Source organism: Bombina bombina, chromosome 6 (assembly GCF_027579735.1).
Source record: "Bombina bombina isolate aBomBom1 chromosome 6, aBomBom1.pri, whole genome shotgun sequence".
NCBI lineage: Eukaryota > Metazoa > Chordata > Amphibia > Anura > Bombinatoridae > Bombina > Bombina bombina.
Genome location: NC_069504.1, coordinates 914,559,938 through 914,574,757, shown reverse-complemented (window position 1 = coordinate 914,574,757; position 14,820 = coordinate 914,559,938). Strand labels below are relative to the sequence as shown.

Here is a 14,820-nt window from a genome sequence, read left to right as displayed (position 1 = left end):
TATAGAACGCTCTGCTGTGGGTGTCCTCTTGCAACTTCCTGTTGGGAAGGAGAATACCCCACAAGTAATGGATGAACCCGTGGACTGGATACACCTTTACAAGAGAAATTGGTTTTGTCTCTTTAAATTAATATGGCCAAAATATATGCAGTTTAACTGATCACAGCAATTAATTCTGACAAAGTACTGTGTTTGTAAAATGAAAACAATCAATCATAAGTGTTCAGTACAAGTAAGGAAGGAGCACCTTACCTCAACAGCTCTGCTGAGGCACCTACCTGCCCCCACGGCCACCGACCAGTCTTGCACAAGATCCGGATCGATCCTCTGAAGTGTAAGACGCCTGCTTAACCCACAACCATGCGGTCGTGGCGTCGCTGCCAACGGCTCCTACCTAGACAGGAAGAACCTTCTGGAAATGAAACAGACGCTGCGCGGCTATTTTCCATCCCCAGCGTGCCAAAAGGAAGCCCCGCCCTTCGTGGGCGTCATGTAAGCCCGAGAAAACTCCGCCGCCCCCTTGCCTCCCATAATATGTATAAGCTGCCATAAACATGTTTGTAGTCAGGGACAAACTCTGCATCTCTGCAATAAAAATCCCCTTAGTGCCACGAAACACGTAAAGCGGAGGCTCCGGTAACAATCCCCAGCGCCAGCCACGTTAACCATTAACCCCTTGTGAAGCTGTCTGCTTCTAGTTACATAAAAAGGAAGAGCTTCAGTGTCGGTTGACATTAGCCAGATATAGTACACGGACATGCAACCCACACTCCGTTAGCAGGGAAAGACCTTCTCCAGAGAGCCTATGTAAATCCCCAACAGGCAAAGTACAGCCAGTTCTGATATAGCAAGTTTGCCCACTTTGGTACCATTTTAAAAATAATAAACTCTTGATTGAAGAATCTAAACTAACACCTCACTTTACCTCTTCCCATCACTAACACAGGCAAAGAGAATGACTGGGGTGGGAGGAGCTATATATACACAGCGCTCTGCTGTGGTGCTCTTTGCCGCCTCCTGCTGACCAGGAGGCGATATCCCATAAGTAAGGATGAAATCCGTGGACTCATAGTATCTTGTAAAAGAAAAATTATTTTTGGGTTTCATGTCCCTTTAAAATTATAACATTATTAAGCACTTTTAGACTAATAAAAAGCAAATTAATAACCCAGCAAAAAAATGTCCAGGATACCTATAATACGTCTGTCTAAATCCCATAAAAAAAAAAAAAAAAAAAACAACACACACAAGCATCTCTATGGTTTTTGAACCATAACAGGTTAGATCAATAAATATTACCTATTAGCATTGTAAAAAGGGATCAGTCAACATACAGGCCATTCAAGCGGTGATCTCTAAAAACTTACAAAACTGACAGTTTGATTATTGTTAATCCTACACCTTCGTTTTTTGGATTATGAAATTAAAAAGGCAGATAAATAAATGACATTACATTTTAAATGTCTCAACAAATCATACAAAGTGCTTTGTTCAGACTAAGAATACAGTTTTAACCATATTTTTTCATATACTATGGGTCCATCCCAATCTTTGCACACTCTGAAATTTGCAACCCTTTTGCCAGTCTCAGATCTACATAATAGAAAATGTCAGGATATATGGCTTAACAACCATATTTTACACCAACATCTTATTTATGTTATTTTAAATAAAATTTCCCATCTCTGCTTGTACCCAAATGCTACACTATTATATTAAGTGTTATGCACTCAAAGTATTACACATACACAAAAAAAGAAAAAAACATAAGTATATTCTTAAATATGGTTTAATACTTTTCTCCATTTCTGTACATCACAACACCAAGTTATCACTGCTTGGGAACTCTCATTTGAGGCTATATATAGTATGTAAAGGCTAAGATTTGTATCCCATTTTATGCATACATATACATATATGTATATATGTATATGATGTGCCACTGAAGAAAACACATTGATTAAAGAAATACAAAAAAATTTGGCATCGTTTCCAAACTTAAATAGTAAAAATAAAAGCTACCAAAAAGTTGAATATTCTAAATGTATCATGTGAAAACAACAAGCGATAGTTTCCAAAATAAATGCAAATTTACATCCAATTCAATTTGTATAACTGCCTTATCACATTAGACCCACTTAAAATGGCAAAATCTAAGCCTTTTGCAATGGAGTCATTTCACTACAGAATGTGAAAGGTGTTTTAGTTTATGTATAATTTTCAAATACAAACCAACAATCTCACTGGACCAAAGTGGGGAAAAGGAGAGCAGACATTTCTTGGACCCAACTATTTCATAAAGTGTTTTATAATAACTTTTTCTCTACTGAAATGAGAAATACTACTACATAAGCTTAGCATATTTTAGCTTACTCAAGGCACTGGGCCACAACAAATACAAAATTTACACAAAACTAGGGTTGATTGGGTAGGAATTCATCCATTTTGTTTTTCTTCTCGTGAGAAAAATACCATTGGAAATTGAAGTAAAATGGAAACCAGCTCATAGAAGGTAGGTTATAAAAGAGAATGCGATTGCCATTTTTTAATTGTGCACAAATAGCACATGGTAAGAATTTTTTGCTAAAAAAGTTTTTGGGAAATGTTAGTCCATGTGCATTATAAAGTATTTTGGGTAAGTTAACACAATGACGACAAAGAAACAGGAAGGCCACAGCATCCAGACTCCATGCTCAGGCTAAAAGTTTTGTTAGAGAAAGAACGGTCACTTTTTTTTTTTCTTTTTTTTTATAGCACGGGTATAGTACAAAAAGATTGTCTATTCCTTTGTCTTTTTATTGTCTACAAATACTTTTATAAACCATTTTCTATCTGTTCTTAAAAATGTTATTTTCTGTGCAAATTAAACAGATAATGCCAAGTAAATGGGTCAAACAATGCAGTATTTGTTCCATTAAGTAGAAAGAAAATAAACGAGCAAATCAATGTATTAACTTGCATGAATGTCTGAAGCAGTTAAAGTGTTGCTTGTGTACAAAGATTAAAAAAAACACTTCTTAAAATACAAGAGCAAACAATTTCTTGGTAAGTAAAAGTAAAAATTGTGATTCTGTGAAATTAGTCCAAAGTGGCATTTGGGAGCCTTGCAGTTGCATTGTACACTATGACAAAACAATGTGTTTTAATTTTCATATCCAATGCTTATAGACCAAGTTCCGGAAATGTTCCAATTCTAAGGCAGGGATCTGTTTGGTTTTCACCAGGAAACTGCTGCTTGGGTTGGATGCTGGAGGGTTAGGCACATTTCGCCAGACCCATGTCGACTACCTAGTAGTCATCCAGGTCAAAAAATTCATCATCTGTTCCTTGGTATTCCATTCCTTGGAAATCTACTCTGTACCGCAAGATACCTGTGTAGTAATAAAAAAATAAAAAAGGATTAGTTGAAACTCCTTTAAGAAATGTATTCTTACCAATAACCTATACCCCTTCACTAAACTGTAGCCTAAAACTGTAAAGGAACATTATAGTGCAAAAATGACATGTTCTAATTTGTCGGAGCATGTAAATATTAGCACATATGACCCAGACAGTTCTGTGACTGACACAGCTGACTGGTTCACCAGATGTGTCTGCTCTGTGGCTCTAGAGCAGTTCTTTATATATTTAGGCCCTTTGACAGGGCTAAACACAGACTTGACAGTGCTACAATTATACACCGAGTATGCCTTTTTTAATAATAACACCCCTTTAAAAGGGCCTTTACAGTAAAAAAAATTAAAAAAATATAATTACATGCTATAAATTGTTAGAGCATTTAAATTTAAGACTATCAACCCTAGACCCCTCTACCCCCCCCCCCCTGCAAAGGGGTTAAAGACACAGAGCACTGCTGGTACAGAGTGGAAACTGCAGCTTATCCGATCAGCAACCCTAGTCACACAACTCAGATGTGGAACTAAAGCAGCTGATTAGTTAATTAATTAAAAAAAAAATAAAAAAAAAATGTATGCTTACTTGATCAATTTCTTTCTTTCCGGACATGGATATGTCACAATGTCATTCCAATTACTAGTGGGATATTCAACTCCTAGTCAGCAGGAGGAGGCAAAGAGCACCCCAAATCTGTTAAGTGTAACTTCACTTACCCATAACCCCCAGTCATTCAGCCGAAGGAGAATGGAAAAACAAGAAACACAAGGGTGAAAAGGTGCCTGAGGTTTACTCAAAAAAACTGCAGAATTATAATCTTTAAAAAAGGCGGGGTAGTGGAATCTGCATGTCCAGAAAAAAAATCAGGTAAGCATACATTTTGTTTTCTTTCTTATGACATGGAGAGTCCACAACCAGAGAGAAAGGAGAAGTGGCCTTCTGACCCTTACGTTTTCCAAAGAAAACAACAAACAGGGCAGAAGACTGCCGTAAATCTTGTGCAAAAGGATAGATAACGCAGAAATCTGACCCTTCAGAGTACTGACCGACAAACCCTTCTCCAGGCCATCCTGAAGAAGACACAAAATCTGAGGAATCCTCACCCGGAGAAACCCTGATATACGCACTAATAAAGATATTTACGCCATACCTTATGGTAAAATCTTGCAAGTAACAGGATTGCAAGCCTGAGGCATAGTATCAATGACCACTTCGGAAAAACCACGCCTAGACAGAACTAGGCGATCAATCTCCAAGCAGTCAGCTTCAGAGAATCCAAGTTTGGATGGAGGAAAAGACCCTGAACTAGGTCATTTCTTGGAGGTAACCTCCAAGGAGGTAGAGATGACATCCTTACTAGATCCGTAAACCAAATGCTTCGAGGCCATGCAGAAGCTATTAGGATTATCAATGTTCTCTGCAGTTTGATACAAGCAATACCTTGTGGAAGGAGAGCAAATGTAGGAAACATACAGTAACCCAGAGAGAATGTCCAAGGAACCGTAGAGCATCTATCAGAAAAGGCCTGAGGATCTCTTGACCTTGAACTGTACTTTGGAACCTTGGCGTTTTGGCAGGACATCAGAGCCAACTCTGGAACCCCCCACTTGAGAGTTATCTGAGAGAACACTTCCGGATGGAGATCCCACTACCCAAGTTCAAAATTATGTCTGCTCAGAAAATCTGCCTCCCAATTGTCCACTCCCGGAATGTGGATGGCAGATAGACTTCCGCCAACTGCAGAATGCGAGACACCTCCTTCATGGCCAAGGAACTCCGAAATTCCTCCCTGGTGGTTGATGTAAGCCACTGAGGTGATGTTGTCCGACCGAAATCTAATAAACCGGACAAAAAACAATTGAGGCCAAGCTGACAGGGCATTAAAAATTGCTCTCAACTCAAAGATGTTTATGGGAAGAGCAGACTATTCCCGAGGCCACAAACCCTGAGCATTCAGAGAACCCCAAACAGCTACCCAGCCCGACGTCCATAGTCACGATCACCCAGGATCTCAGGAAAAAAGTACAGAGACAGATTTTCCTGAGAAATCCACCACAAGAGAGTCTTTTGTTAGGGGATCCAGATTTATTGTGTGACAAATCTATATTGTCTCCATTCCATTGATGGAGCATGCAAAGCTGCCGCGGTCGTAGATGGAACCGAGCAAAAGGAATGACGTCCATGGAAGCCACCATTGGACCAATCACCTCCATGCATTGAGTCACTGATGGACGAAAAGGCAGAACGGAGGGAGAGGCAAGAAGTTTGGATTTTCTGGAAAATCTTCATGGGCAGATAATCTAAGATTGTCCCAAAAAAAAAAAAAAAACACTCTTGTAGATGGGAATGGAAAACTCTCTTCAGATTTACTTTCCACCTATGGGAACGTAGAAAAGACAATAACATCTCTATATGAGATCATGCTAGTTGAAAAGACTGCTTGAACCAAGATGTCGTCTAGATAAGGCACCACTGCAATGCCCTGAGATCTAATCACTGTTAATAGAGCTCACAGAACCTTTGTGAATACTCTGGAAGCTGTGGCAAGACCAAACGAAAGTGCAATAAACTGGAAATGCTCGCCCAGAAAGGTAAACTTTAGAAACTGGTAATGATCCCTGTGAATGGGAACATGCAAGTATGCGTCCTTCAGGTCTATGGTCATCATGAACTGACCTTACTGAGCCAATGGAACGAATAGTTTCCCATCTTGAAGGACGGAACCCTGAGGAATTTGTTGAGGCATTTTAGATCTAGGATGGGACGAAAAATTCCCTCCTTTTTGGGAACCACAGATTTGAATAAAATCCTAGACCCTGTTCCTCTAGGAGGACTGGTATGATAACTTCCAGGGAGGATAGGTCCTTTACTCAATATAAGAAGGCCTCCCTCTTTACCTGGTTTGAGGATAGTCTTGACAGGTGAAAACTGCCCCATTGGAGGGCAAGACTTGAACCCTATTTTGTAATCGTGGGATACTATTTCCACAGCCCATGGATCTGGGACATTGCGTACCCAAGCTTGCTGAAAAAAGAAAGTCTGCCCCCCACTTGAACCAAGTATGGATCAGGGGCGGACCCTTCATGCTGATTTAGAATCAGTGGAATGCTTCCTGTATTGCTTCCCCCTATTCCAAGAGGTCCTGGATTGCTCTGGTTTGGAAGAGGAGGAGGAAGACTTCTGACCTTTAAAGTTACGAAAGCAACAAAAATTAGAAATCTGACGACCTTTATGTCTATCTTTCTTGTCCTGAGGTAGGAAAGATCCCCTTTCCACCCGAATATCGGAATCGATTTATGCCAGACCAGGACCAAAGAGAGTTTTACCCATATAAAGGTAAAGCCAAAAACCTGGCCTTTTAAAAACAAATTATGCTTACCTGATCATTTTCTTTTCTTCTGACGGGAAGAGTCCACAGCTGCATTCATTACTTTTGGGAATTCAGAACCTGGCCACCAGAAGGAGGCAAAAACACCCCAGCCAAAGGCTTCAAATACCTCCCCCACTTTCCTCATCCCTCAGTCATTCTGCCAAGAGAACAAGGAACAGTAGGAGAAATATCAGGGTGAAAAATGTTGCCAGAAGAACAAAAAAGTACTGCCGCCCTATAGATAAGGCGCGGGCGGGAGCTGTGGACTCTTCCAGTCAGAAGAAAAGAAAATGATCAGGTAAGCATTATTTATGTTTTTCTTCTTAAAACGGGGAGAGTCCACGGCTGCATTCATTACATTTGGAAAAACAATATCCAAGCTAGAGGACACTGAATGCAAACAAAAGGGTGAGTACATAAAATGTGGTAAAATGTGGTTCCTTCGAAAGGCACCACAGCCTGAAATTACCTGAAACCCCACAAAAAAACGGAAGCCTGGGGTAACCACTCATCAGTTACGCAACCTGCAAAGCCGTGCTAGAGACCACTCAGACCCAGTGTCTGCTGAGCACAAGGGTTCCAAGGAGTCAGCCCTGCAGCACTCAACTCCCACAGAAAACATTTCTGACCTAAAACCAAAATACCTCTATCAACCCCGAGAGGGAGAGTAGAGGAACCCAGAAGAGATCCTAAGGACCATCCAACACAGGCTCAAGACAAACTGGTCAAAAATCCCTATCTACCACTCGAGAGGGAGAATAGAAGACCCCATGAGATAGCCAAAAGGGCCCAATCCAGCTTAGAGCAAACCAAGGTTGCAACAGGACGGCTGTCCAGGGAAACAAATTCCTTAAGAGGACAGGACCAGAAGAGAAGTCCATAGTCAGGAGAAAACATCACTAGGATGACCGGAAAGTCACCCTCATATCCCTGACACCATACCAGCCATGGTGTTCCAGAAAACCGCGACTTCCCCCTTGCAACCTAGACAAGTCAAAACCTGTCAGGCTAGACAAGCAGAGACAGAAAAACTGTCCCAGCAGTTAAAAAAAAAAAAAAAGAAGAAGAGCTCTCCAAGAGGGCACAGAGCCACCTGTGAGCAAAACTCACGATAACCAATCACCAGACAGCAAAGCTGTCCTGAGCCATCGTGGGACACATCCCACCGAGAAGTGCCAATAATCTTGACAACAGCTCCCTCCAAAGAGCGTTCCATTCCAGCAGCAGACGTCAACAGTATAGAGATAGGCACAAAGAGTCCCCCCAATAAAGAGGTGGACAGATTCAATACCAGCAAACTGGTCCATACTGCAAAAATCAGACTGATCCCCGGCCTTCCTTCCAGGATAACGGTCCCAATCCAAAGGCTAGTGAAAGACTAAAAACAAGAGTCTCAGACCCTTGGAAGAAAAAGGATGGATCTACGAGGAATCAAACCCCCAGAGTAGAACCCTGACCAAACTGGTAGGCTATCCTGAACCATGACAGGAACCTCATGCACGGGTCCCAAGGACCCCTACATAGACTTCCATATAGAAGGAACAGAAAGTACTGTGACCCACAGCATTCCAATACCAGAATTCATTCCATGATTCTGAGAACGCAAGAGGGGGAAAAACCCTACGAGGCAAGAAAATCAGGACCCACGGGTCCTTTACAGATACTGAGGTACCTCCCAATCCAGGAGAGGACGTAAAAACCCTTTCCTCACCCAGGACATGCCCGCACATCCAGAACAAATGACCCAACCCAAGACGGGTGGGAAGGAAATATCGCAACTAGGCCACAGAGTTGTCATCCAGAGATACAGCAAGACGCAAATCGTCCACCAAATACTAGACCTCCAGAAGTCAATCCCATCTCCAGACTCCAAAAGGAATGGAAACCTACAGTTCCGAGTCCCCAGGGACCCTAGGAACCACTATGACGTCTGAAAAAAAAAAATCGGTCACGCATCTCAAGCAATATTGCCAGAAAGAACCAACTCATATATCGGTGCTCACAACGTTCCTACCAGAAGCATTAGATCTATGCCCTAGGGCCTATGCTTAGTAATAGGATCCGAGCCCAGAGTCCATAAGACTTTTTTTTAATTCTTTAAAATCTGAAAGAATAATCAGCACCATGAGGGTGACATGAATAAAAGAAAACAGACCTGGCTTGGTACAAGAACACTCCAGAACTGTCTAAGGTCCAAGAAAAAAAAAAATCGACCTGAAAGTTCGATAATATGAACTAGAAAACATAACCTCGGTCTTAACCAAAATGCGGAAATTCCGAGGAAGTGCCCATGCAACCACAAAATCGCAAGTATCACTTCCAGAGAAAGAACATTCCCAAAACAGAAGTTATATCAGATGTGAACTTAAACAAACAAATCAAATACAACCTATCCGGATTAAAAATAAAAGTAAGGCAGCAACCGTGGGTTAACCCCCAAGGAAAAAAGGTACGCCAACCGGACCAGCCCATCAGAGGCCCCCCTTCACCCAAGCTCAGAACTGGAACCGATACATAAAAGAAAGAAAAACTGAGACGTCAAAAGGAGATTTGCTTCATCCCCAAGCATCTAACCCAGTTTGCAATACAGCATCTAAGGCCTCGGACCCCTTGGACTGGGATCCTCTAGTAAAGCCAAAACATGACTTATTAGGACACGAAGACGTGCCAACCTATAACGGAAGGCAAAATTATCCCTCGCCGGATCGACAAACTACTCCGGCCCCAAGGTGGGGGCCCCTGAAGCCTCAGAGGCCCACGTTTCCCCAGGAGGCCGAACCGATTTGTGCGATCCCACATCCGACGGCCCCTGGTTGACAGAACACTGACAGTATCTAAAAAAATATTTCACTTGGGAGCTACAAATGAGCCAGTGCCATAGATATGGCCATGCGGAACCGTGCTGTAACCTCTGGAGGAAACAAGCCACCTTCCGGAGGAGTAAAGGCCATAGGGACACCTGCTTGCATAGCAAAGGAAAGTTATGGGACCCGCACCTCACAGAACCCTAGAATCCTCGGGGCGGATAGCTCAACACACTGAGGACCCTGAATCGGGAGAAGAGAGTACTCTGGAATGGCAATCGGAACATAACTGATGGGCATGGATAACCCGGGTCATTTCATATTCATCACAAGACACATTCTCTGCATCAGAGACATCCGTGTCAAAAAAAAAAATAAAAAAAAAAATAAATAAAAACAGAACCCGCCATCTTGGGATTATAAAAATGACAAACACTAAGTGGCACCTTTTTACACCCCCAATGGCTGGGTCACTCACCACCTCCTGTGAACCAGACAACCAACGAGCAGACTGTCACCACACAGTCAGCATACGGAAGTATTGTTCAATAACCCCCCTCAGAGGATATTAACCCATGATTCCTATTTTAAGATAAAAGGAGTCCCACTGGAACCCTACCTTCTTGTTAACATCACATTCACATAATGAAGTAAAATGAAACAATCTTACTGGAATCCATACAGTGGAACAGGAACACGGCCCTTCAAGTGTGACATAGACTTGAGTGAATATAGGCAGGCAGCGAAACTCGTCAACGCTGATTGCCAAGAAGCTGTTAATATAGTCGGGATGGTTTTGCAGAAAGGCTCTCGCTGCATCTCTGGACTCTAACCTTCATCCATGCTCTCACTGAGAGGCTGATAGGACTACTTAAAACTCCAGTCCCATTTGCGAAGAGTACTACCCTCCATAAGAGACTCTCAAACTTCTGACACTTCTCTGACAACCTCCTGTGACAAAAGGCAAAGAATGACTGGGGGATGAGGGAAGTGGGGGGAGGTATTTGAAGCCTTTGGCTGGGGTGTCTCTGCCTCCTCCTGGTGGCCAGGTTCTGAAAAAGTAATAAATGCAGCTGTGGACTCTTCCCGTTTAAGAAGAAAATATATCAGCTGACCAAGATTTTTAGCCACAAAGCTCTGTGAGCTAGAACAGTGACGCTAGAAATCTAGCTCCTAGTCTAATTACCTACATGTTGGCATCACAGAAAAAGAAATAGACCAGTTTAAAAGCATTGATCCCATCTTGAATCTCCTCTACCGTAGGGCAATCAGATAGGGCATCGCACTAATAGGATGCTGCTCACAACCGTGGCAATACTTGCCGCAGGTTGCCACTGTAATCCTTGGATGTACATCCTTTCATAAGCAAGCCTCCAGCTTCTTATCCATTGGATCCTTTAAAGAACAACTATCCTCTACAGGAATGGTAGTTCTTTTAGCAGGAGTAGAGATCTCTCTCTACCTTAGGTACAGTACGCCATGAGTCCCAAATGGAATCAGCAACAGGGAACATTTTTTTTTTTTTTTTTAAACAGGGGAAGTCCCTGTAACATGAGGGAAACCAATAAACAACCCTATGTTTACTCTTAAAAACATCTTGAGGGCACTTTGGACATAAGTTTGTCCACTTCCATTCTACATGCCCCATAGTGCAGAAATCTCACCAAACGAAAGATTGAATGCAAAAGTATATACTTTAAAAAGTCAAAGTATTATCATGAAATAAGTAGATGACGGTAAAACTATGAAGGTTTAGCCTTTGCAAAATCTAATTACTCAAAAATCTCTGAGAAGAGATATGTCTAAAAACCTCACAGAAAGAATCTCGCACTCTCTTCATTTGAAGCGTCAAATACACTAAGTTTAAAAAAACTAAACAACCACAGTGCAGCATTTTTATGTCCTGCACTCTAGCTAGTCAGACACTGACACATTCCACTGTCTATATAAAAAACAAAAAAGAGGGGGAATGAGATAATCGAAGCTCTAGAAGCTACACTGTTTACATATACCTATGGAAAAAGACCGCTCACCTCCATAATTGAAAAACAGCTTGGTCCGGAGAAGCTGGCAGTAAGAGTATACAAAAAACTCTGGTCTCCAATAAACATTAAAGTTCATTAAAGCGTAACCTCTTACCTTGTAATGTCAACATATCTGAAAAAGCCGATGTATATCAGAGAGACAGACCTCAAAATAATACTCTGTAGAGATAGTCGGCTAGATGAACAGTTACATAAAAGTTCAAGCCGCCATATTGTAACCGTTCAATCAACAAACAGGATAGTACATAAAAAACTAAAGACACATTCTATAGCAAAACTATCCTCAGTACTTCTAAAGAAATTACCGACATGAAATACCTGCATTATAATTATAATGCAGGAATGAAACCTCACGTCCGATCTTACCAAGAAAAAGGCTAAGGAGAAGTGTGCCACTATTTAAAAAGCGTGCTAAAAATGTCCGGTCTAAAAATCATATCTCCGTGTAGGAGATCAGAGGCAACTAAGTAAATTTAGAAAGGAGGCTCCTAATTCCTTAGAATGAAATAGGAATAAAACCCCTAACTTCAGAGAAGGTAAAAAAAACGTGTATAATCCAGGGTGTCAGAGTTACACACGTACCCCCATACTTTATAAGCCTGGGTCTCTATACTACCTGACCCTTGATAAGGCTCTAGAGGCGGCTTCAAATCTAATTTATATTTCACTGGATTACCCCAGGAATCTGCTACGCCGCAAGATCTCCCAAATTTTAGGGACATTCATAAAATACAAACCCTCCTTAAGGGTGACAGGTCCCTGATTGTCTGGTCCTCTTTATTTCAATGTTTAAAGAAATAAATAATACAGCACTTGCCCTCCAGGATTTTCTGCTGTGGAGCAGTTACAGCAGTTTCAGGTTTGTTAGCCTGATTCGACCGCTGACATGGACCTGAAGGTAAAAGAACTAAGAGTAACCAACCCTGACTTTCAACAAAGGGGTAGCAATAATGTTAGAAACAAAGCAGATAACCTCACTGCTTTCTAACTGCTAATAGCCACCATTACTCTTACTAAAGAGATTGACATGGACAAAGCATAGCCCCTAATCCTTGCTTGAAGGGAAAAGTACCCATAAAAGGATTAAATATCTTCAGACACCGTCTTCGCACAACCTCCATTGACAGAGGCAAAGAATGACTGGGGGTTATGGGTAAGATAAGTTACACTTAACAGATTTGCTAGGGTGCTCTTTGCCTCCTCCTCCTCCTGGCCGGGAGTTGAATATCCTACTAGTAATTGGAATGACGTTGTGGACTCTCCATGTCATAGGAAAGAAAAAACATAATTTATGCTTACCTGATAAATGTATTTCTCTTGTAGTGTATCCAGTCCACGGATCATCCATTACTTATGGGATATTAACTCCTCCCCAACAGGAAGTGCAAGAGGATTCACCCAGCAGAGCTGCTATATAGCTCCTCCCCTAACTGCCATTACCAGTCATTCGACCAAAAACATGCAGAGAAAGGAAAACCATAGGGTGCAGTGGTGACTGTAGTTTAATGGAAAAATTACCTGCCTTAAAGTGACAGGGCGGGCCGTGGACTGGATACACTACAAGAGAAATAAATTTATCAGGTAAGCATAAATTATGTTTTCTCTTGTTAAGTGTATCCAGTCCACGGATCATCCATTACTTATGGGATACCAATACCAAAGCTAAAGTACACGGATGACGGGAGGGACAGGCAGGCTCTTTATACGGAAGGAACCACTGCCTGAAGAACCTTTCTCCCAAAAACAGCCTCCGAAGAAGCAAAAGTGTCAAATTTGTAAAATTTGGAAAAAGTATGAAGAGAAGACCAAGTTGCAGCCTTGCAAATCTGTTCAACAGAAGCCTCATTCTTAAAGGCCCAAGTGGAAGCCACAGCTCTAGTAGAATGTGCTGTAATTCTTTCAGGAGGCTGCTGTCCAGCAGTCTCATAGGCTAACCGTATTATGCTACGAAGCCAAAAGGAGAGAGAGGTAGCCGAAGCTTTTTGACCTCTCCTCTGACCAGAATAAACGACAAACAGGGAAGACGTTTGTCGAAAATCCTTAGTTGCCTGTAGATAAAATTTCAGGGCACGGACTACATCTAGATTGTGTAGCAGACGTTCCTTTTTCGAAGAAGGATTAGGACACAAAGATGGAACCACAATCTCTTGATTGATATTCCTGTTAGTGACCACCTTAGGTAGGAACCCAGGTTTAGTACGCAGAACTACCTTGTCTGAATGAAAAATCAGATAAGGAGAATCACAATGTAAGGCAGATAACTCAGAGACTCTTCGAGCCGAGGAAATAGCCATTAAAAACAGAACTTTCCAAGATAACAACTTGATATCAATGGAATGAAGGGGTTCAAACGGAACCCCCTGTAAAACATTAAGAACTAAGTTCAAACTCCATGGTGGAGCAACAGTTTTAAACACAGGCTTGATCCTAGCTAAAGCCTGACAAAAAGCTTGAACGTCCGGAACTTCTGACAGACGTTTGTGTAAAAGAATGGACAGAGCTGAAATCTGTCCCTTTAAGGAACTAGCGGATAAACCCTTTTCTAAACCTTCTTGTAGAAAAGACAATATCCTCGGAATCCTAACCTTACTCCATGAGTAACTCTTGGATTCGCACCAATATAAGTATTTGCGCCATATCTTATGGTAAATCTTTCTGGTAACAGGCTTCCTAGCCTGTATTAAGGTATCAATAACTGACTCAGAAAAACCACGTTTTGATAAAATCAAGCGTTCAATTTCCAAGCAGTCAGCTTCAGAGAAATTAGATTTTGATGTTTGAAGGGACCCTGGATCAGAAGGTCCTGTTTCAGAGGTAGCGACCAAGGTGGACAGGATGACATGTCCACTAGATCTGCATACCAAGTCCTGCGTGGCCATGCAGGCGCTATTAGAATCACTGATGCTCTCTCCTGTTTGATTCTGGCAATCAATCGAGGAAGCATCGGGAAGGGTGGAAACACATAAGCCATCCCGAAGGTCCAAGGTGCTGTCAAAGCATCTATCAGAACCGCTCCCGGATCCCTGGATCTGGACCCGTAACGAGGAAGCTTGGCGTTCTGTCGAGACGCCATGAGATCTATCTCTGGTTTGCCCCAACGTCGAAGTATTTGGGCAAAGACCTCCGGATGAAGTTCCCACTGCCCCGGATGAAAAGTCTGACGACTTAAGAAATCCGCCTCCCAGTTCTCCACTCCCGGGATGTGGAT

The 14,820-nt window shown here is 41.9% G+C and overlaps 1 protein-coding gene across 1 annotated transcript in view; it reads right to left on the bottom strand.

Moving 5' to 3' along the window:
* Positions 1–1,773: 1,773 nt before the first annotated feature.
* ETF1 (eukaryotic translation termination factor 1) overlaps positions 1,774–14,820 on the bottom strand; it is a 72,402-nt gene continuing 59,355 nt past the window's right edge. Inside the window, exon 11 of the mRNA XM_053718554.1 lies at positions 1,774–3,371. Within this exon, the coding sequence (XP_053574529.1) occupies positions 3,289–3,371 (83 nt within the window). The 3' untranslated portion in view covers positions 1,774–3,288. The remainder of the gene's footprint in view (positions 3,372–14,820) is intronic.